The following is a 25,605-nucleotide window of genomic DNA, read 5'->3' as shown; positions in this document are numbered from 1 at the left end:
ACTTGTTCTCCCACCCACCACCAAATTCCTTGGTGATCCAGGTGACCATGGAATGTGCCCACCAGCAACATCTTCACTCCACATCCTCGGACCAGGCAGCGAAGAAGCTTGGTCTTATTGGGTATAAGGTCTACTGGTCTGTGGGCCTGCACTTCTGCAGTGCCAGTTACCAGGCCATCCTGGCAAAATATGACTTTCTTTCCTAAACCAGTCTTGCGGATTTTCAAGCCTTCCTACCACCCGAAGAGCAGCAGCACTTCTTGGAGCACTTGCTCATGTTGATTCCAATCTAGGTGTCCATGTGCTCTCTTGTGCAGTTGTCTGAGATTTTTGCCTTAGCAGTATCCATAGAGTTAGCTGTGGCACCGTCTGGAGTGCCATGCTCGTGCAGCAGTATATCAGGCACTGCTGACCCTATGCCCTTTCAGTTCCTTCTTACCACCCATGGTGGTTAGTCGGAAAGCCTTTCCCTGCTTGGCAAGGGCTAGCAGTTTTTAATCTCAACCAATTTTATGCCTTGAAGCCTTTGTAAATAGTTTGTTTATAGTATTAGTTAAGTAGTTTTTAAATGTGATTGTTAATTAGCAGTTAGGGTTGCAGCAGGGACTTCTCCCCAGGAAACGCTCCCTGGTGCTGAGCAAAAAGGTCCAAGGATCGTCGAGCAAGGGACCTGCGCCAAACTGCCAGGCCACTCCGGAGCCACATGTTTGTGCCTTCCCGGTTGGGACTCCCAGCCCCCTCAAAAGTCTGCCAGTGACTCTTAGGAGTGGTATGGGACCCACACCCTTGGCAGCGTCATCTTCCAAGGTGCAGAGAATGCAGAGGCCTCCGCCACTAACGACTCGGGTGCCGCAGGACTCAGCTCAGGTTCCGTAAGAGGGCAAGCCAGACACTAAGGCCCCTAAAGGGGCAGGAAAGTACCACCAGTCACTGGAGAAGAGGCAGTAATCCTCCCAATCATGTTGTGGATCCCGGGACAGGTCCAACACTTGCCCTCGGTCACCCAGACCAGTGTCAAGAACCCCTCAGCACTACTCACTTGCATGAGAACGTCATTTCCCATATTATTCCTGGCATCAGTCATCCTCCTGTTGGGACCAACGTTGAGAGGACAACCAATCGCCAGTGCAGTGGGAGCATTCCCCGTCTCGGCTCCGGTCCCCCCAGCAGTGGTACTGATCTCCCCAGTACCGACAACCATCACCCATCTCGCATAGGTCACCAGTAGCCATGACCAGCAAGCAGATGCAGGCTTCGACAGCCCCTCCTTGGTCACTGGAAGGTGATTCCTCCAGCACAGAGGGCCAGTTCAGCCCATTGCCCAGGTCCCATTGGTGAGATTAGGCACTAGAGCCTGGGCCATTGTCTGCAGCACTGCAGTGGCAGCACGGACATTCCAGCACAGTGGCCTTATTGGAGCTCATGGGGAGCACTGGTGATGATGATGCCCCCTTTGCAGCGCTCTTTGGTTGCTGCTTTGGAGCATCGTTTGGCGGCAACAATGGCACTGGGCTTGGTGCAGGGGACCTGTTCAGCGGTCTGACGAAGGAGTCTGTGCCCACCCCTAAGTCTCCCGCTCTGGAGGTGGTAGAACCCCTGGGACTCCCTCTAGCAGTCCAATCTTCCTCGCCATCAATGGACAAAGCGGGTGTGGGGCCTTCAAGGGCTAGCACGCCGGACGACTTCAAGGAACATGAGGCTCTACTTCGGCATGTGGCTGAGGATTTTGGCCTGGAGGTGCAGAAGATGATGGAGCAGGAGGATATCCTCTTTAATGTCCTCTCAGCCTGTGCCTACCCGGGTTGCCCTACCCACACATGAAAGAGTTCTTAAAATTGCCAAGGGCCTATTGCAAACCCCTTCTTCCATCCCTCAACCTCCAAAAGGGCTGAAAAGAGATACTTTGAATACCTATATACCCACCCACGCCAAGGCTCGCTGGTTGTGTCTGTGGCCAATGAAAAAGACAAACAGGGTCACACCTCCTCGACTCTCAAGAACAAAGAGGCCAAAAGACTCAATCTCTTTGGGAGAAAAATTTATTCAGTGGCCAGCTTACAGTTTCGGGTGGTGAATCATTAGACCCCATTGGGCAGATATATTTTTAATCTCTGGGATGCTCTGTGCAAGTTCCAGGAATCTCTCCCGCAGGGTCTGGCCCAGGTGTTTGGCACCCCTACCGTCAAAGCCCTGGCAGCCTCGTCAGGCCTCTGCAAGAAGAAGGGACACTAGTTTCAGTCGTCACCGCCCTTCTTCCTCTTGCTTGCCTGTGCAACCAGGTCCCGCCAAGCACTTAGGGGGCCAGAAGTGCTCATTTTGAGGGTGCGCTCGAGAGTGATGTCCCAGTCAGTTACCCAGATCCTCCGTGTTCTTTCTTCAACTGTCTCTGCTCCTACCATTCAGCTTGGCTGTGGGTAACCTTGGACCATTGGGCCCTGGATATAATATCTCAGGGCTATACTCTGCAATTTATGGCTGCCTGTCCGTCTCACCCACCCCCGTCCCTCCTCAGGGCCTGTTCTCATGAGCAACTCCTCTTGCAGGAGGTCGAAAAGCTCCTGCTCCTGGGGGCTGTGGAGGAGGTTCCTTGGGACATGGAAGGACGAGGATTCTACTCCCATTTCTTCCTAATCCCGAAGGCAAAGGGGGGACTAAGACCCATCCTGGGCCTGTGTCACCTCAACAAGTCTCTCAAGAAGTTGAAGTTCTGCATGGTTTCCGTGGCCTCCATCATCCCCTCCCTGGATCCAGGAGACTGGTACACAGCTCTCGGCTTAAAGGACATTTATTTTCACGTCTCCATATTCCCAGGGCACAGATGTTTCCTCCATTTTATATTGGCTGGACACCATTTCCAGTTCATGGTACTGCTCTTTGGCCTGTCTTCAGTACATAGGGTGTTCACAAAATGCGTGGCACCAGTGACAGTTTATCTGAGACAATGAGGGGTCCAAATTTTCCTGTATCTCGACAACTGGCTCATCAAGGGCAGATCTCCAGAGCATGTGCAAAGGAGCCTGATCTGGTGCATTCCACCTGCTGCGATCTGGATCTGTTGGTAAACATGCAAAAGTCCATGTTAATGCCAGTCCAGCACATAGAGTTTATCAGAGTGATTCTCGACTCCATGCAAGCCAGGGCCTTTCTTCTGAAAGTGTAATTTCAGGCCATGTTGGACCTGATCTCCCATGTAAAGAACCACCCGCTCACTACAGCCTACGCTGTGTGCAACTGCTGGGCCAGATGGCTGCCTGCACGTACCTGATCAGCCATGCTCAACTTCATCTATGGCCTTTGCAAGCATGGCTGGCCTCGGTCTATGTCCCCAGCAGGCACACCCTGGACCGAGTGGTCATGGTGCCGAACCACATCCTTTCATCCCTGGACTGGTGGCTGAATCCTGAGTCAATGCTGCAGGGAGTTCCCTTTGTTACCCTGTCACTAATCCTGGTCTCAGAGGCATCAGTTCTGGGGGAACCACTTGGGCAAGCTCAGCATACAGGGTCATTGGTTTTGACATGACCTAGCCCTTTATATCAACATCAGATAGCTCAGAGTGATTTGCCTGGCCTGCCAGGCTTTGTTGCCCCCACCTGAAAGGCAAGGTGGTGCAGGTCCTGATGGACAATATTGCCATGATGTAATGCATCAACAGGCAGGGCGGTGCCAGGTCTTCGGCCCTTGTCGGGAGGCGCTTAGCCTTTGGGACTTGTATGTGTGGCATGCCATTCATCTGGTAGCAGCCCACCTACCTGGAAGCAAGGACGTCTTGGCAGATTGCCTCAGCAGGACCTTCTTGTCTCGTCATGAATGGTCGCTCCATCTGGAGGTGGTCAGCTGTTCACGTCTAGGTGGAACAGAAAATGCCATGCATTCTGTTCTCTGAGGGAGGGACAAGGGCTTCCTGTCAGACACTTTCTCGATCTGTGGTCGGGAGTGCTGCGGTATGCCTTCCCACCGGTTCCATTAATCCTCAGGGTCCTGATAAAGGTGAAAACGTTTGCTTTGTACTACATCCTAATAGCTCTAGCATGACTTCACCAGCACTGATTCATCATGCTGCTAAGTCTTTGGCAGCTGCCCTGCTGCAGCGGCCTCTTCAGCTGGATTTGCTGTCCAGAGCCACAGCAATCTGCTGCATCTGAACCTGGTGGTGCCGCACTTGACAGCTTGGCTACTGCATCGCTAAGTTTGGACGAAAAGGCGTGTTCTGCTGGTGTCCAGCGGTTTTGCTGGGCAGCAGGAAACCCTCCACCAGGGCAACCTACTTGGTGAAATGGAAATGATTCACGTGTTGGGTCTCAGATTGGCACGGGGCTGAAGTGGCCCCGTTGCAGGACAACTTGGACTGTTTGCTGCACGTTAAACTTGTCTGTCCCTCTCTTTGGTCAAAGTCCACCTGATGGCCATTTCAGCATTCTACCCTCTGTTTCAAGGCAGGTCGGTCTTCGCCCATCATATGACGGAGCAATTCTTGAAAGGTCTGGAGTACTTCTACCCACACGTCCAGGACCCAGTCCCCCCTTGGGACCTGAATCTTGTGCTGTCAAGGGTCATGGGTCCTCCTTTTGAATCCTTGGCTTCCTGCTCCCTCCTGCTTCTCTCCTGGAAGGTTTCTTTATTGGTCACTGTAACTGTGGCCTCCAAGATGCCTGAGATCAGGGCGCTCACCTGGGAACCGCATTATACAGTCTTCTACAAGGATACGGTCCAGTTGTGCCCACACCCGGCATTTCTGCACAAGGCCATTTCCCCATTTCATACTGGTCAGGACATATACTTACCAGTCTTCTGTCCCAAGCCTCATGTGTCAGATGAAGAATGAGGCTGCAGGCAGGCACTGGCCTTCTACATAGACAGAATGAAGCCGTTCCGTAAGTCAATGCAGTTGTTTGTTGCTTATGAGCTGGCAAAGGTGCCTCTGCCAATGATCGTGACAGCTCACTCAACTAGGGTGCTGGCATAATCAGGGTGCAGCCTTCCTGGCGCAGGTATCAATCCAAGAAATCTGTCGGCCTGCTACCTGGTCATCTATCCATATGTTTTCATCTCATTACATGCTTACTCAGCAAGCTTGAAATGACCTTGGCTTTGGCAGAGCAGTATTGCAAGCGGCAAGACTGTGAACTCTTAGCCCACCTCTGGATATTGCTTTTGAGTTACTCTAGAATGGAATTGACATGAGCGAGCACTCAAAGAAGAAAAAACGGTCACCCAACTTTTCATAACTGTTTTTCTTCAAGATGTGTTGCTCATGTCCATTCCATTATACATCCTCCTGCCCCTCTGTTGAAGTTGTCTGTAAGAAGGATCTGAGAGGGTGTAGGACTGGCAGTGCCTGATGTACCACCGCTTGAGTGCAGCACTCCAGAGTGCACCATGGCCGACTCTATGGATACGGGTCAGGCAAAAATCTCCAATAACTGCGCACGTGGGCACATGCACAGCTAGAATGGAATGGACATGAGCAGCACATCTCAAAGAACAACAGTTATGAAAAAGTGGGTAACCGGTTTTTTTCAACACCTCTGAGATGAGCGCAAATTAGTGGCCAAGGTAGTCCTTCAAGCTGCGGTCGATACTGCTGACACTACCTCCCACTCCGTGGCTTCTGGACTGGTGTTCTGCTGTGACTTCTTGCTTCAGTCCAGCGGTTCCCTGAAGGAGGTCCAAACCATACTTGAGAACTTCCCTTTCGATAGCCAAAAACTCTTCAGTGACCAAACTGATGAATCCTTAAGGAGAGACGGACGGACTCTTGGGTCACCCTCTAGTTGCTGGGCCTCTATACCTCCGCCCCTACCTACAGGTGGCACTGGTCGTCTTTCTGACCTCGCCCCTGTGCTACTTACCAGTCCCCTCACACTACTTTGCTGCCCTTACTGCTCTTATCGCACAACTACACCACTGATCATGCATGCACGTTTGCCAATGCTTCTCTTTCAGGCCAGATGATTGCCTGTAGTGCAATCACTCCGTTTGCTCGCTTGCATATGCGTTGCCTCCAACTGTAGCTATGCTCAACCTACGACCTGCAAAGGGACGCTCTCACTAAGCTCGCTCATCTCCCCCTCTCGCCCTGTCCTCCCTGTCCTCGTGGTGTAACCCATCTACAGTCCTCACGGGCATTCCGTTCGCACTTCTTATGCTTCACTCCGCTCTCACCACTGATGCCTCACTAGTGGGCTGGGGAGCCCACTTGGACAGTTGCAGGCCCAGGGCCTCTGGTCATCCCAAGAGGCAAGGATGCACATCCTGGAACCAAGTGCCATTCGCTTTGCCTCCCGGGCCTTTCTGCCACTCCTCTGTTCCTGCCATATCCAGGTATTGTCCAGCAACATGGTGGCGGTTGTCTGTGTCAACAAGCAGGGCAAGTCTGGTCCCGCTCTCCCTGTGTGGAGGGCATTCACCTTTGGAATTGGTGTCTCCGGCACAGCATCACCCTCCATGCTGTACACCTTCCCGGCATGAGCAACTTCCTAATGGATGAGCTCAGTCATTTCTTCCATGCCAATCATGAGTAGGAAATCCACGATCTGCTCCATCTTTCACCAATGGGGCATGCCTCGATGGGACCTCTTTGCCAGGGAGATGCCTTTCTCATTCTCTGGACCAATGTGCTCTGTTATGTCTCCTCCCCCCCCCCCCCCCCGCAAATTCTCCTGCTTCCCCAGGTCCTGCGCAAGATCTGGTGGGATTGGGCAATGGTTGCCATCACCTCCAGATGGCACATCAGTGAACTGGTAGCCATGATGGTGGGACTGCCCTTCACCATCTTCCACTGTGACAAGGTGGATGCCTTCATCCCAAATTCCTTCCCAAAATGGTCTCCCCATTCCACCTCAACCAGTGTATACACTGACCCACCTTCTAATCTAAGCACATGCCTCCTTTAGGGAGTGCATGCTGCACTCCCTCGATGTCTGCTGAGCACTAGCCTTCTACCTCCAGCACACCTGTGACTTCTGTGCCTCCCCTAGTCTCTTCCTCGCCATCGTTGACCGCTTTTGAGGCTGCACTCTCTCTCATCGCAACGTCTCTCCCACTGAATCTCCAGCTGCATTGTGGACTGTTATGCTCCGTTTGGCTCCCCCTCACCTCCTGCAAGGAGTTTCAGCCCACTTCATGTGGTCTCATGTTGCCACGTTAGCTTTCCTTGCAGACATCCCATGGCAGGACAGGTGCCAGGCAGCCACTTGGTCCTCCGTCCAAACCTTTACCACTTATTATGCCTCACCCCACCGTGGTGGCAGATGCGGCTGTTTGCTGTGCCATCCTTCTGACTGTGACTTCTGGAGAGCCCTTGCACCCGCCTCCGTACTGAGTACTGCTCGCTACTCTCCCCTGTTTGCAATCCACATAGGGACCATCACATGAAGAAGAAGAGATTACTTTCTCTAACTGGATGTTCTTTGAGATGTGTGGTCCCTATCTGGATTTCAATCCCACTATCCATCCCCTCTGCTCTGGGATTTGCTACTGCCTGGTAAGAGGGCGTTGACCCTCATGGCCTCTTAAAGCATCTGCTGCACCATGTGGTCGATGCATGTGCGGGTCAGTGGACACTACTGTGAACAGTTCCGGCACATGGCATGCATGTACACCCACGTTTGGAATCCAGATAGGGACCAGACATCTCAAAGAACCTCCAGTTACAGTAAGTAACCTTCTGTTTTTATTCTTCCAAGGTCCCAATCTTGCAAATATTTACAGATATGTTCATAGGTCTTTGGAAGGGTCAAGACCCAAGTGTTGAGTTTAAGATTTTCTACTTTTCCCCTGTAAAAACTGATAACCTCAACATACCAAGCAATAAAGCAATGCAGTATCGTACTATTTTTGATGCCTGCTGGAAGCATGAGTAAAGGGAAAAGTCATTTTCGAACACACACACACACACACACACACACACACACACACACACACACACACACACACACACACACACACACACACACACACATTCAAAATGGACGTTTAAACATTTTAAAACACCAGCTGTGGTAATGAGTTACTAGTTAGTATGCAATAGATGCAACAGATAAGCAGAGAGCTCTTTAATAACATGTGACATTCAAATTAATGGGTTTTATACACAAGCACAACTGCAAAAGCAGGGTCTAAGATTATCATATAGATATTGTGCAAGCTAGAAAAAAAGAGATGGCTGAAATGTTGGTAATAGCATTTGTTTCAGGTGCTCATTAAATGTAATTTCTTGTTTTATGGTATATTTGTGTGGTTTCCTGCAGTAAATTTTATTGTCCAATGTTTTGTTCTAAAATTACAGAGCCATTTTAAATGTACATATATGTTCTTTTGATGATTGTGGATTTTAAGGTCTGTAAATGTAGCTTTCAGGTTATTAACCTTCGACAGAAAATGCAATGGAGCTTACTGAGTTATTGATCTATGTATTATGATTTGCCCTATAGCGTATTATGAAGACACTCGAAATGAAACACTGATGTAAAGAAAAGATGAAATCTTGTGTTAATTGAGTTATTTATCCAAGGACTCAAATTTCATTCCTGTATTAATCTGAAACCTAAAACTGGTTATAAATTAAATGATCACAGTTTGAAAAATAAGTGCCTAATCTTGCAAACCCTGACTTATGTAAGGACTGTCATGTGAATAAGGGTTTCTCCAATCAGGCTCCTAGTTCATACAGAATATATGGTGTGGTAGATTGTTTTAAAACGTATGCTAGTGTTCATTGAATAATTGCCAGATTATAGTGTGATAATAAAAAATTGTAAGAGATAATATAATATTTGATCTCTTTGATGTGACATTGTTTGGCTTGGCATCTGTACCATCTTTTTAATTATTCTGAGGTATAAAACCTTCTATTTAATGGGCTCAGTTCTGCATGGTGTTGAGTACAATGGCTCAATCCAACAGAACAATTGAAATCTCGTTAAAGTCAGTGGCTAAATGCTTAATTTTCCCACCTCAGTATTATCTAAATAATGTATTGTTGTATGGAATTTCCTTGGGTTGCCTAGCAAATATTCCTAGATAACTCCATTCTGCCCAAACAGTGACTGGGTTTGCATGCCACCAGGTTGAAAATGTTATGCATTCTTCAACGTGTTGCAGCTTTAAAGCTGCCATATAGGAGTGGATGCTTATTCCCCCAATAGGGATAGTCCTTGGCAAGCATAGTTTATTTTGTGCCAGTCTCTCTTGATTTCATCTGATGCCAGGAGGTTGCTTGTGGGTGGGGGTCAATTGAAAGGTCTCTAGGGATATGTCTACACTGCAGTTTTTAGACCCACAGCCTGAGCCCCATGAGCTTAAACCTATGTCAGTTGACCCGGGCTCTGAGACTTACTGCTCCAAGAATTTTATTGCAGTGTAGACTTACCCTAGGAGACTGTTCTACCCAGCAGCCCAGTGGCTGCTCTAAGTTATGCAGAGGGCCAGTTGAGTTCACCTTAAATGGCCCAGGGTTCGGAGATTTGTCTGTGAGCCACCTTCGTTTCCCTCCTCTCAGTATGACTCAGCTCAGTAATGAGCCCAAAGTTCTCAGCAGCAAGAGGATCAGACCACTTCTTGAAAGTGAGAACAGGCATTCGCATGGCCCTTTTGTGGCTGGAGTTGCAACATATTTATATGCCAGATATGCTAAACATTCATATGCCCCTTCATGCTTTGGCCACCATTCCAGAGGACATGCTTCCATGCTGATGATGCGTGTTAAAAATGTGTCAATTAAATTTGTGACTGTACTCCTTGGGGGGAAGAAACATATGTCTCCTGCTCTGTTTTACCTACATTCTGCATATATTTCATGTTATAGCACTCTTGGATGACGACCCAGCACACGTTTGTTTTAAGAACACTTTCACAGCTGATTTGACAAAATGCAAAGAGGGTACCGATGTGAGATTTCTAAAAATAGCTACAGCACTCACCCTGGGTTTAAGAATCTGAAGTGCCTTCCAAAATCTGAGAGGGACGTGATGTGGAGCATGCTTTTAGAAGTCTTAAAAGAGCAACACCCTGATGCGGAAAGCACAGAACTCAAACCACCAAAAAGGAAAATGAACCTTCTGCTGGTGGCATCTGACTCACGATGATGAAAATGAACATCCATCAGTCCGCACTGCTTTGGATTGTTATCAAGCAGAACCCGTCATCAGCATGGAAGCATGGTTGGAATGGTGGTTGAAGCATGAAGGAACATATGAATCTTTAGTGCATCTGGCTAAAATATCTTGCAATGCCATCTACAACAGTGCCATGTGAATGCCTGTTCTCATTTTCAGATGACATTGTAAACAAGAAGCTGGCAGTATTATCTCCTGCAAATTGTACCCAATCTTGTTTGTCTGAGTGATTGGCTGATCAAGAAGGAGGACTGAGTGGACTTGTAGGCCCTAAAGTTTTACATTGTTTTATTTTTGAAGGCAGTTTTTTTGTACATAATTCTGCATTTGTAAGTTCAACTTTCATGACAAACAGATTGCACTACAGTACTTGTATGAGGTGAATTGAAAAATACATTTTTTTGTTTTTTACTGTGCAAATATTTGTAATAAAAAATAAATATAAAGTGAGCACTGTACACTTTGTATTCTGTGTTGTAATTGAAATTAATATATTTGAAAAGGTAGTAAGCATCTAAAAATATTTGAAATAAATTGTATTCTATTGTTTTTAACAGTGCGATTTAATCACGTGATTAATTTTTTTAATCGCTTGACGGCCCTAATGTATATACAATTACATTACTACCTTTATCATCAAAAGACATGCTATGTCATAGAGAAATAGAGCCCCATTCAAGAAGTTATGAAAAGTGAAGCACTCAGCATATGCTTGCCATTTCAGTAAAAAAAAAAAAAAATCCTCTGATAAAAAGCTTAAAATAGGACAAGAGAGAAGGATGAAGCCGCTTTAACGTGTCAGGCACATATATTTAATCCTGTGACAGTAACAGGGAGTTGTTTGCTATTTGTTTTAATAACAAGCAAAAATGCCATCTGTAACAAGTTTCTCAATAAATTCTTCTTTTTCATAAGCTGCATAGCTAAGGGGTGTGAGGGTGGAGAACTTACCATGTTCTCCGTAGAGATTTACATTTGCATTGTTTCTGTAGCAACTCAGATTCAAGGACTAAATCTTTAACTTCTTTTTAGGCTGCCAGATGGTTTCACGCAGCTTCTAAACTTGACCCAGCTCTACCTAAATGATGCCTTTCTGGAGTTTCTTCCAGCTAACTTTGGAAGGTAAGTTAATTATTAAACCACATTACCACTTCACAAGCAATTAATTTAGTTTTAAAAGATGATTTAGAAGCAATATGCATGAAAAACAAAAAATATGATTGTTAGTCTCTGCAATCCAGTTTTGATGAATGATAGGCGTCGATCTGGTTTCAGCTGGGAGGTTGGGGAAGAGATCCTGAGTAGTGGGGAGCCATTAAATGAGTTAGGAAGAGATGGATGTGGGAAGAGGAATAGTGCCAAGCTAGAGGACAGTAGAATAAAAGCAGTTAGACTGATGACCGCCAGAACTAGCTAGTGTGTGCCAGCACTGTGTAAGCAACTTGGTTTACTACAATACTTTGATCCAGCTTCTCAGTGGCCAGTGTTTGTGCTTCTCTTTGCTTGTCCTTGACCAAAAGTGACTGCTATTTTTTGGCCAAAAGGACAAAAGGAACAAAGTAAGGTCTGTTCTGGTAGGGTTTATTTCTGGTTGCTTCCTCTGGTGAGGAATCCAAGGGCTGCCGGTCAGGAAGAAAGAGAAAAATGTGTGTGGCAGAGTGAGCCAAAGTAGAGATGTGAAAGTGAGAGCCAAAGAGAGAGGAAAAAGGGAATGTAGAGAGATTGATAGATATAGAGAAGAAATGAACAGAGTAGTAAGAAGACAAAGCTGAGAAAATAGAAAAACAGAAAACCCAGGAGCAGGGGGGGAAAAACAAGAAATAAGAGAAGTTGAAGCAGGCGATACATACAAAAAAAAAAAAAAAAGCTGAGTCTGCAGAAACAGGGTAGCAAATACAGTTTGAGTGTTGGCAATAAGGATGTTGGAAATGCACTATTGCACACGTTGCCCTTGGAAACTGTCTTGAAGTTGGCTAGCTCATTGACCCAGCAGTGTCTGCTCAGTTCTTGAATGCTTTGTGGTAGATGGCAGACAGCACTAGCTATGATTGACCACACAGTAATTTTAATGGTGTTTGGACTAAGCAAATCATCACTGTTTGTTATTTCACTTTTTTCTGTTCTGCTCTCTGGGTGTGCAGTGTGGCCACTCCAATGACTGCTGAAAGAGACAGGCTAATTTCAAGATATTGCCAGCATCTCTGTTTGGATTTCCACTTCAATGTAACCAATTGTAGGCCCAATCCTGAAGTCCAGATTTAAATAAAACTATTGCGTCAAGGGAAGTTTTGCTTGACTAAGGATTGAAGGATTTCACCCTGTATTATCATACATTGTGTACGTACAGTAAATATGTAAAGTACACTTACCTTATGTGTTGAGGATTTAGAACAGGGGTGGGAAAACATTTTTGGCCTGAGAACCACGTCTGGGTATGGAAATTGTATGGCGGGCCATGAATGCTCATGAAATAGGGGATTAAAGTGTGGGAGGGGATGAGGGCTCCTGCTTGGGGTGTGGGCTCTGGAGTGGGGCTGGGGATGAGGGGTTGGGGGTGCAGGAGGGTCCTCCGGACTGGGACCGAGGGGGTTCAAGGGCAGGAGGGGGATCAGGGCTGGGACAGGGGGTTGGGACGCAAGAGGGGGTCAGGGGTGCAGGCTCTGGACAGTGCTTACCTCAAGCAGCTCCCAGAAGCAGCAGCATGTCCCTCATCTGGCTCTTACGAGAAGGCGCCATTCCTGCAGCTCCCATTGGCCGCGGTTCCTACACGCAGGAGCTGGGAACTCAAGGGCTGGATGAAAATATCTGAAAAGCTGGATGTGGCCCCTGGGCCATAGTTTGCCCACCCCAATATAGAAATTGTCATACATGGTGGTGTGGTATAAAGGTTTTATCAGTATAGGTTTGGGATGATCATACTATTCATGAGTGGTTAAGCCACAGGTTAATTATGCAGATGAATGTTGACAAAATCTTTCATGTTTTTCGTAAGCTGCAAAATATGTTTCAGAAAAAAAGTTTTAGGAATACTTTTTAGATTTATTTTTAAAAAAAATGTATTGGTAGTATTTCTTTTAACCTTCTGCATATAAAGCTGGTTGCCTTAGTTACCATGAGTCCGATTGTACAGGGCTCAGAGGGAGCCATAAAAGATTTGATAATAATTTAAAATAGTTTTTCTGTACATAAAAAAGTCATTACTTCAGAGTATGCTATCTTAGGAAGTAAATGCTGGGTCCCATTGGTAATCTGGGAATTTCTCTTTCCAATGGTATTAAACCTTTTTCTAGCCCTGCGGGATAATGAGGCATTGAATTTTAAGCTGCTACATTTTTTTACTTCAAAACACTGACCCGGAACTGAATCTTACCAGTCCTGGGCTTTGGACAGGAGTAATCCGAGAAAAAATTCCCACTTAAAGAGAAACAGGAAGAAAAATGTTGGCTGTTTTAGCTTACTCTTGAGTTTGAAATATTTGAGTAAATCTCAAGGGAGATGGTTTTATGTGGAGGGCAGGCAATGTGGTCAAAGATCAGTGGAAAATAAATGCATGGCATGCTTCTGCAGTTTACCACAGGGATATCCCCTCAATATATGGTATATATTGCATTTATCATGCACTTTGATTGTTTTCCTTCCCTCAGAGGTCTGTACAGTTAGACTCATGGTATCTAGGGAGCCTGACTTTAGAGGTAGAGGGGTATAAAAATATCAACAAAATCACTCAAAAACCCTCTAAAATTTTCTGAAATATCTTCCCATCGCATATATAGAAAGGATAGCATGGCGTAAACTAAAGATTTCAGTGGCATGGCTTTTGGATGGCCTCACTACTTAGGAGTGGCAAACTTGCAAAAGACTTATGCGGGTTAACTCAGTTTAACAGAATCCTTTACTAAGTTCAGGCCTGAGCAGAGTGGAATCAGTCAGTCATGGGAAGACAATGCTTGGTACAAATTTTGCATGCTCCCAAATCACTTAGAGAATTCTGTTGTTTCAATTTAGCATATGGGCCCAAAGAGTCAAAGGTGTTAACATGACCCTGAAACTGTCCAACATTACAGTTTTAAACACAGTTTATGGTTGGTATATAGAGACTTCAGCCCACATAGTACCTTGGCAAATGCACCATTTTTTTTAACCTTTTATTAAGGATGCAGAAAAGAAGACAGACAATTAAAGCACTTGAAATGTAAAGTTTTAAATAAGGCTTTAATTTTAACAATCCCTTGTTCCCTTTCTCTTTATCTGAAGAGTTTTTAGAAGGAAAAATCCCCTTGTTTGACAGTCTCTTAGATGGTATTAAAAATGGTAATAATAATAATTTTTTCGGGGGAAAAGAGAAGAAGTTAGTTGAGATGGACTGGAGCTGTTTTTGTTCCAATCCTGTTTCCTAGAAGCCAAAACAAGACAAACACAAAAGGGGAAAGAAAATAACAGCTCAGATAGAAAGTGCAGCTTGTGTCTCTCGTGTTGAGACTCACTTGCAGCTTACTTCTTGAGAAACATAGGCCCAGCATGCAGTCTTATCAGCCACTCCAAAGACCTGGCATACTTGTGCCAGTGTCCGTTGTTTAGAGAATTGCATTTTGCTGCCTCTGTCTGGTCACAGGCTTACAGTAGTGTTGAAAAATGTACAGTCCTGGTCAGCTAAGTCAGACTCATACTAGACAGAAGGGAAAATGTGAGAGAGAAAAGAAAAGAAATAAGGTAGGGAATGAAAAGGACACATTGGTGTAAGAGGGTGTGGAGACTAAGTAAGCCATTATCATGAGTAGCCTCCATCCATTCATCTGTATTCCTCCTGAAAGTCTCTCTCCCCCTTATTTTTTAAAGAACCTCAAAAGGGAGTGTTAGGTGGAATAGCCCATTCTCTCAATCTTTTATCCACCAATTAGAACCAATTTCGGACACAATAATTTTGGTTAATTGATTTCTGGTCTCACATTGTTCTTTGTCTACCAGGCATGATTTTAACACAGTCCTTGAATTATAATATCAGGAGACCTTTTTGTTTGAGCGTATTCAGTCTTTGTCTCTTTTTTGCACCTTTTCCCATCTACATTTATTATAATAGATTACCATGACATCTTATGAACTTTCTCTCACTTTTTACAGTTGAGCCTATAATTAGGCTTTATCTGCAGTCCTAATTATTGCTACAGTTAACACTCCACAGATTCTCTACAGCTGAAATTGTAGGACATTGGGTCAGGAGTAGAGATCCCTTGGCTCCTATACCCTTCACCACTGCGGTTAACAATGGTCTAAGATAAAAGAACCCAGAAATAACGGCATGATTTGAAGTCCGTTGAAGTCAATGGGTGGCATTTGATGGTCACCATGATTGAGCACTGGAATTTAGAGCCAAAAGCTCTTGAGTTCTAATCCTGGATCTTCATCCCGCATTTTGTGTGTCCCTGTTTTTGTCTCAGTTTTTTCCCATTTGTGAACTTACTGTTCTACCTCAAAGGGTGTTATGAGTATTCATTATTTAATATTTGCACAATGTTTTGAAGATGTAAATTACTGCAGTACAGAGTCCCTAATTCAACAGAGCACTTATGCTCATGGCAAACTGTAGGCTTGTGCTTCAATCCCATGGAAGTCAGTGGGGATCTGTGTTGGGGTAACAGTCTGCCTGTGTGCAGTCAGTTGTAGGATCAAGGCCCAAAAATGCAAAAAGAAATTATGATCTCTACAAAAAATTGTGTAAACTTGTGAACAGTCATTCAAAATGCCATGCATCTATGTAAGTGCTCTAAATATTTTAAACAATTTTAATCCTTTTACATGGGTATTCATGATTTTCCAGACCAAAACCTATTGCCAGTAATCAAAGGTTGATGCAACTTGAGCTGAAGTCGGTTACTATAACAGAGCTGGAAATATTTGTGGTAAATTAAGTTTCACCATATTTCTCCTGTTTGAATAATCATCAAAAATTGTTTTAGAATTATTTCTAGCAACTGACACACAGGTCGGCAACCTGCGGCACGCATGCCAAAGATGGCACGTGAGCCGATTTTTAATGGCACACTGCTACCTGCTGTCTGCTGGGGTCCTGTCCCCACTCAGCCCCTCCGCCCACTGCTTTCTTCTGCGGGGGCAGGAGGCAGAAACTTGGTCCTGCCAGCAGACAAACTGCCCCCTCCCCTGCTTCTTCCCCCAGTGTGGTTCTTTCCTGCCCCTCCTCCTCTCCTTCCCTGTGCCGATCAGCTATCGCCCTTGTGAGGGGGAGCGGAGCCACAGCATGCTCGTTGCTCCGGGAAGGAGGTAGAGAAGACGTGGGGACAGATGGGGCCCTGAGGAAAGGGGTGGAATCGGGGCATATCCCCTCCAGCCCCGTGCCATGAGCGGCTAATGGCACCCCCCACGAGCCGAGCACCCCAGCCCTCTGCCCTGACCCTCGGCCCCCATCCAGCCCTCTGTCCTGACCCCTGAATCCACTCACATCTAGCCCTCTGCCCTGACCTCCCCCACACACCCAGCCCTCTGCCCTGATCCCTGCACCCCCGACAACCCCAGCCCTGATTTCTGCACCCCCCACACATACCCAGCCATCCCACACCCTGACTCCTGCACCCTCTCACACACTTCCAGCCCCCGTTCTGACTCCTGCACCCCCCCCATATCCAGCCCCCCACAATCCATGCCCTGACTCTTGTAACCCCACACATCCCAACCCGCACCCTGAGCACCAAACGGGAGCTCCTGCACCCTCCCCCCCCCATTCCCACCTGCAACCCTAGTTTGGGATCCTGGCCGCCGGCCCCGCTCAGCCCGCTACCGGTCTGGGGTCTCTGCTGCCGTCCCTTTACCAACCGGGGTCCCTCAGGCCCCGCTCAGCCCGCTGCCAAACTAGGTGAATGGAGCCCGAGGCCGGCAGTGGGCTGAGTGGGCTGTTGGCTTAAGATCAGCATTTTAATTTAATTTAAAATTAAGCTTCTTAAACATTTTGAAAACCTTGTTTACTTTACATATAACAATTATAAGTTATATGATATAGACTTATAGAAAGAGACCTTCTAAAAAACATTAAAATGTAATTCTGGCACGTGAAGCCTTAAGTTAAAGTGAATAAGTGAAGACTCAGCACAGCACTTCTGAAAGGTTGCCCACCCCTGTGGTCGTATTTTCCAGCAGAGACTGGCCAGGTACATAAAAATAATGTAATGCAAATATGTAGCTAAATCTTTTTGTACTGGAATAAACAATTCTCCAGTAATTCTAACTGGTTTCAGAAGTATTTTCTCACTGGAATGTATTAATCATACTGTTTTATATTGATATTTCTAGACTTGTCAAATTGCGTATCTTGGAGTTAAGAGAAAATCATTTGAAAACTCTACCAAAGTAAGTGAGACTTAATGGTTTTTTTTTTTAACTAAGTTCTGTCCTGAAGTTCACAAACAATGTAAAATATTTCCACTGATAATTGTGCAATCTGGTTGAGTTATTTTTATGTAAGTTATATTTATGTAAGTTATTTTTTTTCTGATGTGTAAAGAAACTACATATTTATGGAATATGTTAGACAAGAAGTTGTTGTGCATGCAAGTTGTTGTGCATGTACGTGGTGAGCAAATCACATATGGAGTGGGATGGAGACAGGTAAAACATTACTCCACAAATTAATATGTATAATTCAATATGCATCATTTTAAAATAAAAAACCTAAACAAAATTGGCCAATGAAGGATGCAAAAGTTAGGGCAAAACACTTGTGATCTTAGCTTAGTCAACAATACTTTATTCATAAGATAGCTAACAGTTCAGTAATTTGTTGAAAATCAGTATTTGTCAAACCTTGCTAGTGTCCCATTATAAGTAAATTATACTTAATTTACCTTATAAGCAGCACTTTTAGAAAGAAATGCTCATATCAAAATACCTTTTGAACATTAGAGATTTTAAGGGGAACGTTTGCCTTCGTTTGTCTGATTACAGCTCTCATTGCTTTCAGTGGGTAGGTATCTGAGGGCAGAATTTGTCCTTGGTGTTTTCTAAAGGAAGGTAACATTTTTCTGAGGTTGAAAGGAGATTTTTGACAATAGTTAGGAATAATTTTTCTGTATAAACTGTGTCCACTCTTCTAGAAATCATGTAACTTTGGTAAAAGAAACAAGATGTTATGCTGTTACTTAGAAGGCATTAAAATATGGGCCCTGTCCAGCAAAGTACATGTTCAGCCATTGAGGATTTGCATGACCTGGAAGGCAACATTTATTCCTGTACACTAGACCAATTTTTTAGAAGTCAACCTCTTGTACAAAGGACTAAAATAAAATGCAAATTTTCAACAGGCAGGAAACTCCTGTAACAATCAGCAACTCCTTGTAAACATGCTACACAATCATTTATCGTTTTTTATCCTTTCCAGCTACTGATGGTCAGTGGTTGTTTTGAGTGTTCAAGAATGCAGGATCAGCTCCCTCCAATAGAACTTATACTATCAATGGCAGTCTGTATCTCTGGCCCAGTCCTACTTCCACTGAAGTCAGTGGAGAGTTTTGCCATTGACTTCAGTTGCAGCAGGATTGGGTACAGATTGTGTGCTGTCACAATTAATGCTAGGGAGTCACATATTTCATAGCTTGTATAGGCTGTTCTTATCACACACACCAGGGCTTATTGTATTACAGGGAGCTCCTGGATGGGAATGGAGGGATGTAAGGAGTACACACACATTCTCCTCTCCCCCAGTCTCCACAGACTCCCTGTGTACTGTCCTGCCATCCCCTTTTTTTCAGGGATTCCCTGCAACCCCACAATATCCACCACCACAGTTGCTTGTGTGCCCCATTCTCCCTGACATACCAGTACATTGTATGCACCCCTATTTCAACTTTCTTCCCATGCCAGGAGCTCTGTGTGCCCCTCTTCTCCCATACCAGGTTCCCTCAATCTTCCCCTCTTTTCCCCTATGCTCCGCATTTCCCCCATCCTCCCATACCAGAATCCTCCAACCTCCTCTTCACCAGGGATTCTGTGTGCCCCATTGCCCCCTACTCTGTGGGGCTCTGTGGCTTCCCTTTCTCTGTTTGAAGGTCCCCTATCCCCCTCCCTTACAGGAATGCTGTGTGCAATCTTATTCCCCCCTTTTCACCCCATGCCTCGTATTTCCCCGTACCCCTACACTGGAGTCTTCCAATATTCCCCCACCTGGGATTCTGTGAGCCCCCCATGACAGTGTCACTCATTCACTCCATGACAGAGGTTCAATGTGAATCCTCATTTTTCCCATTCCTCCCCTCCCTGATGGCAAGAGCTCTGTCTGCCTCCCATTTTTTCTTTCTATTTCCATTTCACCCTCATGTCCACTTCACCCTTATGCTAGCGTCTCTGTCAGCCCCCTTCCTCATCTCTCCCCTCAGGGGTTCTGTATGTCCCAGACCAGTGTCCTCCATTCTACCCCCATGCCAATGGCTGTGTGCAAATCCCAATTCTCCCTTCCTCCTCTCCCTGCCCCACCATTATTCTTCTTTCTGCCCAGGAAATAAGTAGTTTGGGGTATCAACATGTTAAACTCTCTTGGGAAGATTAACAGAAATGAGTTAGGAGCATTGTTATGCTGGGAGGCAATGAGTACAATAGGGAAGTTCTTTGGTCTATAGATAATTCATAGATTCCAAGGCTAGAAGGGACCATTATGATCATTCTAGTCTGACCTCCTATATAACACAGGTCACAGAAGTCCCCCAGAATAATTCCTAAAGCATGTCTTTTAGAAAAACATCTAATATTGATTTTAAAATTGTGAGTGATGGAGAATCCACCATGATCCCTGGCAAATTGTTCCAATGATTGATTACTCTCACTGTTAAAAATGTGTTCTTCATTTCCAGTCTGAACACCTTATTTCCAGTCTTATTACAGAGATGCTTGAGGCTGTGGCTATGCTAAAGAGTTGGCAGGGGCTTCGTGTGTCTTCCATTTTTCCCTTTTTGGTTTTCTGATTTTCATTACAATCAATAGAGTTCTGGCTATTGACGCTTAGAACATTCCCCTGGAATTTTGGAATTGATTGGATGCAGCATTCAAAAGTTATTGCATTACAGACAGACAAATACCACTAAGTTGAGTGTAGGGCCTTCATAAATTTGGCCAGTTATCACTATGTATGTATTTATTTCTATAATGAATTATGCTTTACAGGCAAATTTCTAGTTTCTAGGATGGTAATTCTATTTAGAAGATTCACAGTGTAGCTTGTGTTCTTAATAACTAAATAGCTTCAGTACTTCAAAACAATGAAACAATACTTTTTTTTTTGAGGTTGATAAGTATAGTTTTATTCCCACACTGTGTTTTTCCAATAGTTAATTGCTTCGTAAACAGAATGATGTGGATAAGACATTTCTGGCTTTGTGAATGCTGCACTGACTCTTGTAAAACAGTGAGGAAATTCTAGTTGTCCATATATGTCCTCTGCTTTTTGCTGTGGTAGAAAATATCTATATACCCTGCTAATAAGAGCTGGAAATAAATATTATTTCCCTATGTAAATGACTTATTTGAAGGTTGTAGCTAAGACTATAGGAGAAGTGGGAAATCTACATTATGAAATGTTATAAGGTGAAATTCACCTGAGGTGGAGGACATTGGCAAAAGGTCATTTATACTTCACTTTGGGACTGTAGGTATGGTGGCTACGTAAGGTTGCTTTTGCACCACCTTTATGCCATAGAAGAGCTTTCTGTGTAAGGGAACAGATGAGATGTCCCAGTATAGTGGATTGGCTCCCATTAAAACATAGGCTGCAGTAGCAGCCAGAGGGATACGCTGCAACCCTTTGTCCTGTTTCCAGATTAGTAGGTGAATTCCATCTTATGCTTTGCTCAAATTCAGCACAGTTAATTGGGGTATGTATAGAAAATAACAGGTAGCTGAAGACCATAAGACAATAGGCCCTTTCATGAGGGAATTGGTGAGTACTATTGGTGGAGTCTGTGAAACAGAGGGTTGGGGAATGTGGCATACATGGAAATTGTGGCAGGGGAAGGGTGGATTAAGGGAATGCAGGCTTTTCTAGTGTTTTGATTTGCCCCAAAATCAATGGTGTTTCAAAGTTGTTGTGTTACAGCCAAAGAGAAATGCCTCAAGTTGAATGCATTGCTCGGGAAATAAAAGTAGCATTATTATGACCAGTATACAGTGTCTAAATGAAAGGCATGTCTGTCCGTTAAAAGTAGTAGTATTATAAATCAAAATATTCCTTAACACAGCTGTACAAAAAGTCATCTGGATCTTTCATCTACGGACTTGAAAGGCTAACATTTTCATTCAGCAATTTGATGAGAGGATTTGGTGATCAAGATTGAGTACACTATTGAATAAGAGAATCTGGTTGTAGATGGAAATTACTTGAATGATTCTAATGGAAGGCAAAGCATGAAAAGGAGCGAAAAGAGAATTTCATTTTGAGAAATGTAGTTTTGAATATATATTTTTAAACATGTTGTCTGACCACGCTTCCATTTAAATCAGCTTCTACTGATTTCCTAATAATAGGAGCTGGATTGCCTTATTGGTTTTTTTTTCTATTTTTATATTAAATGTAATTTAGAAAAAACATTTTAGGTATAGATATAGGAGAGTAGAAGATACCTGAAATTCTGCATGTCCTCACAGCTGTCTTTGATACTGTATTTTGAAGCAAATATTTGGTTCTTGGCATAGATAAGTATTAAGTACTTTTTTTGTTTATTGTAGTTTAACGATTGCAATATATCATGCAAGTTCACAGTTCATGATTTCTATTGAGTAAAAAGTATCCATGGTAACTGACTATGAAGGGATATTAAGTTATTTGTATTTGCTGTACCTTGCTGAAAGGTGGCTTTCTATGCAAGCAATAAATCTCCAGCATACTTATTTACTACAATTTACATGAAAATGCTCAGTGCTTGCTTTTTCTCTGTTGTTTTAAGATTATCAGAGAAGGACTGATGGTGTCTAAAAGCATGTCCAAACATTCCAATTTTTTTCTGGATGCTGTCCTGATGGAAATTAGTGATGCATTGTACAATAAAGGTGTTTTTTAAATAATATATATCTCATAATCCTTTTTAACAGGCCTATAGAACAGTCAGAATAATATATGAAACTGATCTGTTGTATATGGATTAGTAAATATCTTTCTTTCATTTTAAAAGATAGTATTTGGTGTTCCTGTCTTTTATCTACAGTAATTTCTTTGACAGAAAACATTACAGAGTTAGATTTATAAAATATAATCTTTTTTCCTTGTTTAATTAATTTGCATTGTACTTCGTACAAACATTCTGACAGGATTTTTACTGTAAATTAATCATTCATTTTTGTCTCATTTGGCTTATTTAGTTAATATTTATGTTTCTTGCTATGAGCTTTTTAACATGTGGAAATATTAGGAGATTGGAAGCCGTATAGAAATCATTGACCAATACTGAAAAATCACTTCTAATATTATATTAGTGACCTAAACCGATACATAATGAAATTACAAAAGTATATTTTTTTCTTTGTTGTATCTGTTAAATGCTTTGAATAGTTTGAGTTTTGATCGATAATTATGAAACTCAAACTATCTCCCTGTTTTAAGCAACATTACAAACTATTTCACAGGGCCATCTTTTGGCTTAGAAAAATAAACAAGATAACTATTTCTTGATTCTATTTATACAAAGATATAATTCCTCTTTAATCATCCTAAGAATGTTAGAAGTTAGCACACACACCCCCTGAAAAAGAGGTAGGGGTAAATACAGAACACCGGGCAATGGAAACAGTGACCTAAACAGCAACTAAAGTTGTACGTTGCACAGCAGTGGCTAACAAAATCATCACCATCCAGGAATAAATTAAGTCTTTCCTTGTTTTATCAGTCCTTGGAAATTCAGTCTCAAAACGGTTGTGTTAATCCTGTTCACTCCAACAGCCCTTTCACATATGGTCCTGTAGGGTTCTAGTCTGTTACCCTTTCTTGTGTAATGTGTATGTGAAGCCACTCTGCTCTCCATAAATCAACTAACACATTTTTTGGTGATTTTTCAAAACCCATATACCCCTTGTAACAGTGAAACAAACATGCAGAATTGATGTTACATAATTTATGGACAGCCCCATGTAAGATGTTTTGGCCCAATCCAAATCTCACTGAAGTCAGTGGAAATATTTCTGTTGATATCTGTGGACTTTGGATCAGATCCTTTGTGCTGTGGTGGCATCAATGTGTAACTTACTTTGTATCAGAAAAGATTATGCAGTGTCCTTGCTTCCCCAGTACCTAGCTGAGTCTGGGAACTATGTGACAGTGAGAAGGCTGAAGCTCAGTCTGGGTGGGGGAGAAGGGGGAAGGAATGTAGGTTGATAGGGGAAGCAATCTGATGAATTGCTAGGGAAAAATTATAACACTTTTATCAAGAGATGTGCACTTTTAAGGTGCCTTTTGAGCTATTGTCTGTTCTTAGAGTACAAGGTAGTAAATGCTTGCTTGCTTGTAACATTTTTGTCATCCATAGTGCTCTAGGAGATGACAGCCTTTATTTGATATTGTGGACCTTATAATAGTTGTCCATGCCTTGCTACCTCCAGGGTGAACTATTGCGATGATTTCTATTGGTCCTACCCATCACGGAGATCAGTCACAGACTTAGCTAGAGGAGAATGTAGCAGCACATTAATCAGACTGCACTGGCTTCTCATATGGTTCTTAGTGCACTTCAGGAGGTTTGGTTCTATTATGTAAATTGTGATGTAGTTTAGGACCTAGCTACCTTAAACACTGCCTCTCTCCACATCCACCATGACAATTCAGATCAGCTAAGGTGAATTTTCTGACAGTCTGTACATGCACTCTTTTGAGGACTGGAGACAGTGCAACTTTAATAGAGGCTTCCTAAAATGGAACTCACTCTCTTTGGGGATCTGCCAGAGCCTGAGTTTACCACTGTTTATACAGCAGTGCAGAGCAGGTCCTATTGAACAAGCATTTACTTAACTATGGATTGTAATGATGTTATTTACTACTTTAGTTTTGGCAGTGGGGGTGTTTGTGCTTTTTTTTTATTATGGAAATTATTTTAATATGATGTTAGATTTCGTGTACATCCTGCACCCAGAGCTCTAGAGAATGATACAGTGATATTATTATATAAGTAAATTACATAATTAACTGTGAAACACTCATACTTGTGTAACAGTATTAGGGGTCTTGAGCCTCCAGGTCTTAGTGAGCAACATGATCTTACACAATTGAGTAGAACTGCCAGAGTGCAGTGGGATGCAATATTCTGGCAAAGTGAGAGGCATCTACACATGTAGTATATCATTTGTATAGAAGTAATAGCCAGTAAAGAAAAAAGCAATTAAATACACTTCTCTTTCTCTTTCAATTTTTTTTTCATTTATATTTTTGCATTTTGTATAATATATAAACTAAGGTGTTACCTTGATTTTGCTGGGAGTTCCACATATGAAAAGACTTCTGCATTAGAAGCAGATTATTAGAAAGGCTAAAGAGATTTTTATGCCTCTTGCAGAGAAAATGTCAGGACTAATCTTTTAGTGCTGAACAGGTTGAATATTCTTAAACAGTCCCATTGAAGTCAATGAGTAAGTACTTCACGACATGACCAAAGCTTGCCTACAAGATTAGTTGTACGGCACTGTGCATTGTTTTGTAAATGAAATTTATATCTCAACATTGTTATACAATTACAATTAAAGAAGTTGGCAAAAATGGCTTTCTCAGAACGCTTTACCTTTAGACTGATATGTAGAATAAGATGTGACATTAGGAAACAAGATGCTACAAAATATGTCCTATGTTTGGAGTGTGTCCTTGCAACTACGGTCTAGAGTGCCCCAGATCCATCCCATAATTTGCAATCTTTTGTTCAAGGTTTTCAATACAGATGAGACTGTAGCTTTATTCTTTTATTATATACAGTCTGAATATTGAGATGTGATTTTCATATACACTTGGTAGAATGGTTTTATGCAAAAAGTTCTCTGCTTTTGAATAGGTACATATCTGACACACAGAGACTACTTCTCTGACAGACCAAATAGCCCTTATATTGTAGGTGCTTCCCTTTTTGGTTCCTTGATGTGCTTTTTTGTCCATTATTATTAATAAAAGGGTTGTTCTACACTACCCATGTTTGATGCACATACAAATTCCTCTTTTAACTAGGTATTCTGCTAATAGATATTCCTTTAAGTGGATTCAGCTTTATTACTATTTTATAAACTGAAAAATAGGGTTTTTTTCCAACAGAAGATTAATGTGAAATATGAAAACATGAAACAGAGAAAAAATACGTTGGTTTATTTTGCTATGCTATTATTGCTATTAAAAGCCTTGATGTTTACTGTTTTATTTCTTCGGTCTAATAAAACACATGATGCACCACATAAAAATAGATTTTGTCAAATATATTATTTTAAAATAAATTGAACTTAGCGGTACATATTTTGTATGTAACTAAGCAATCTCCTG

The 25,605-nt window shown here is 43.2% G+C and overlaps 1 protein-coding gene across 12 annotated transcripts in view; it reads left to right on the top strand.

Annotated features, from left to right (window-relative positions):
* The window catches only part of LRRC7 (leucine rich repeat containing 7), a 369,343-nt gene that overhangs the window by 167,677 nt on the left and 176,061 nt on the right, over positions 1–25,605 (top strand). For all 12 annotated transcript variants that reach the window (XM_030571824.1, XM_030571822.1, XM_030571820.1 and 9 more), the window contains 2 exons: positions 11,151–11,240; positions 17,418–17,474. In XM_030571824.1, the coding sequence (XP_030427684.1) occupies positions 11,151–11,240; positions 17,418–17,474 (147 nt within the window). The remainder of the gene's footprint in view (positions 1–11,150; positions 11,241–17,417; positions 17,475–25,605) is intronic.

Source organism: Gopherus evgoodei, chromosome 8, assembly GCF_007399415.2.
Source record: "Gopherus evgoodei ecotype Sinaloan lineage chromosome 8, rGopEvg1_v1.p, whole genome shotgun sequence".
In the NCBI taxonomy this organism is placed as follows: Eukaryota; Metazoa; Chordata; order Testudines; family Testudinidae; genus Gopherus; species Gopherus evgoodei.
The sequence above is the reverse complement of the archived record's forward strand: the minus strand, read 5'-3'. Positions and strand labels throughout refer to the sequence as shown.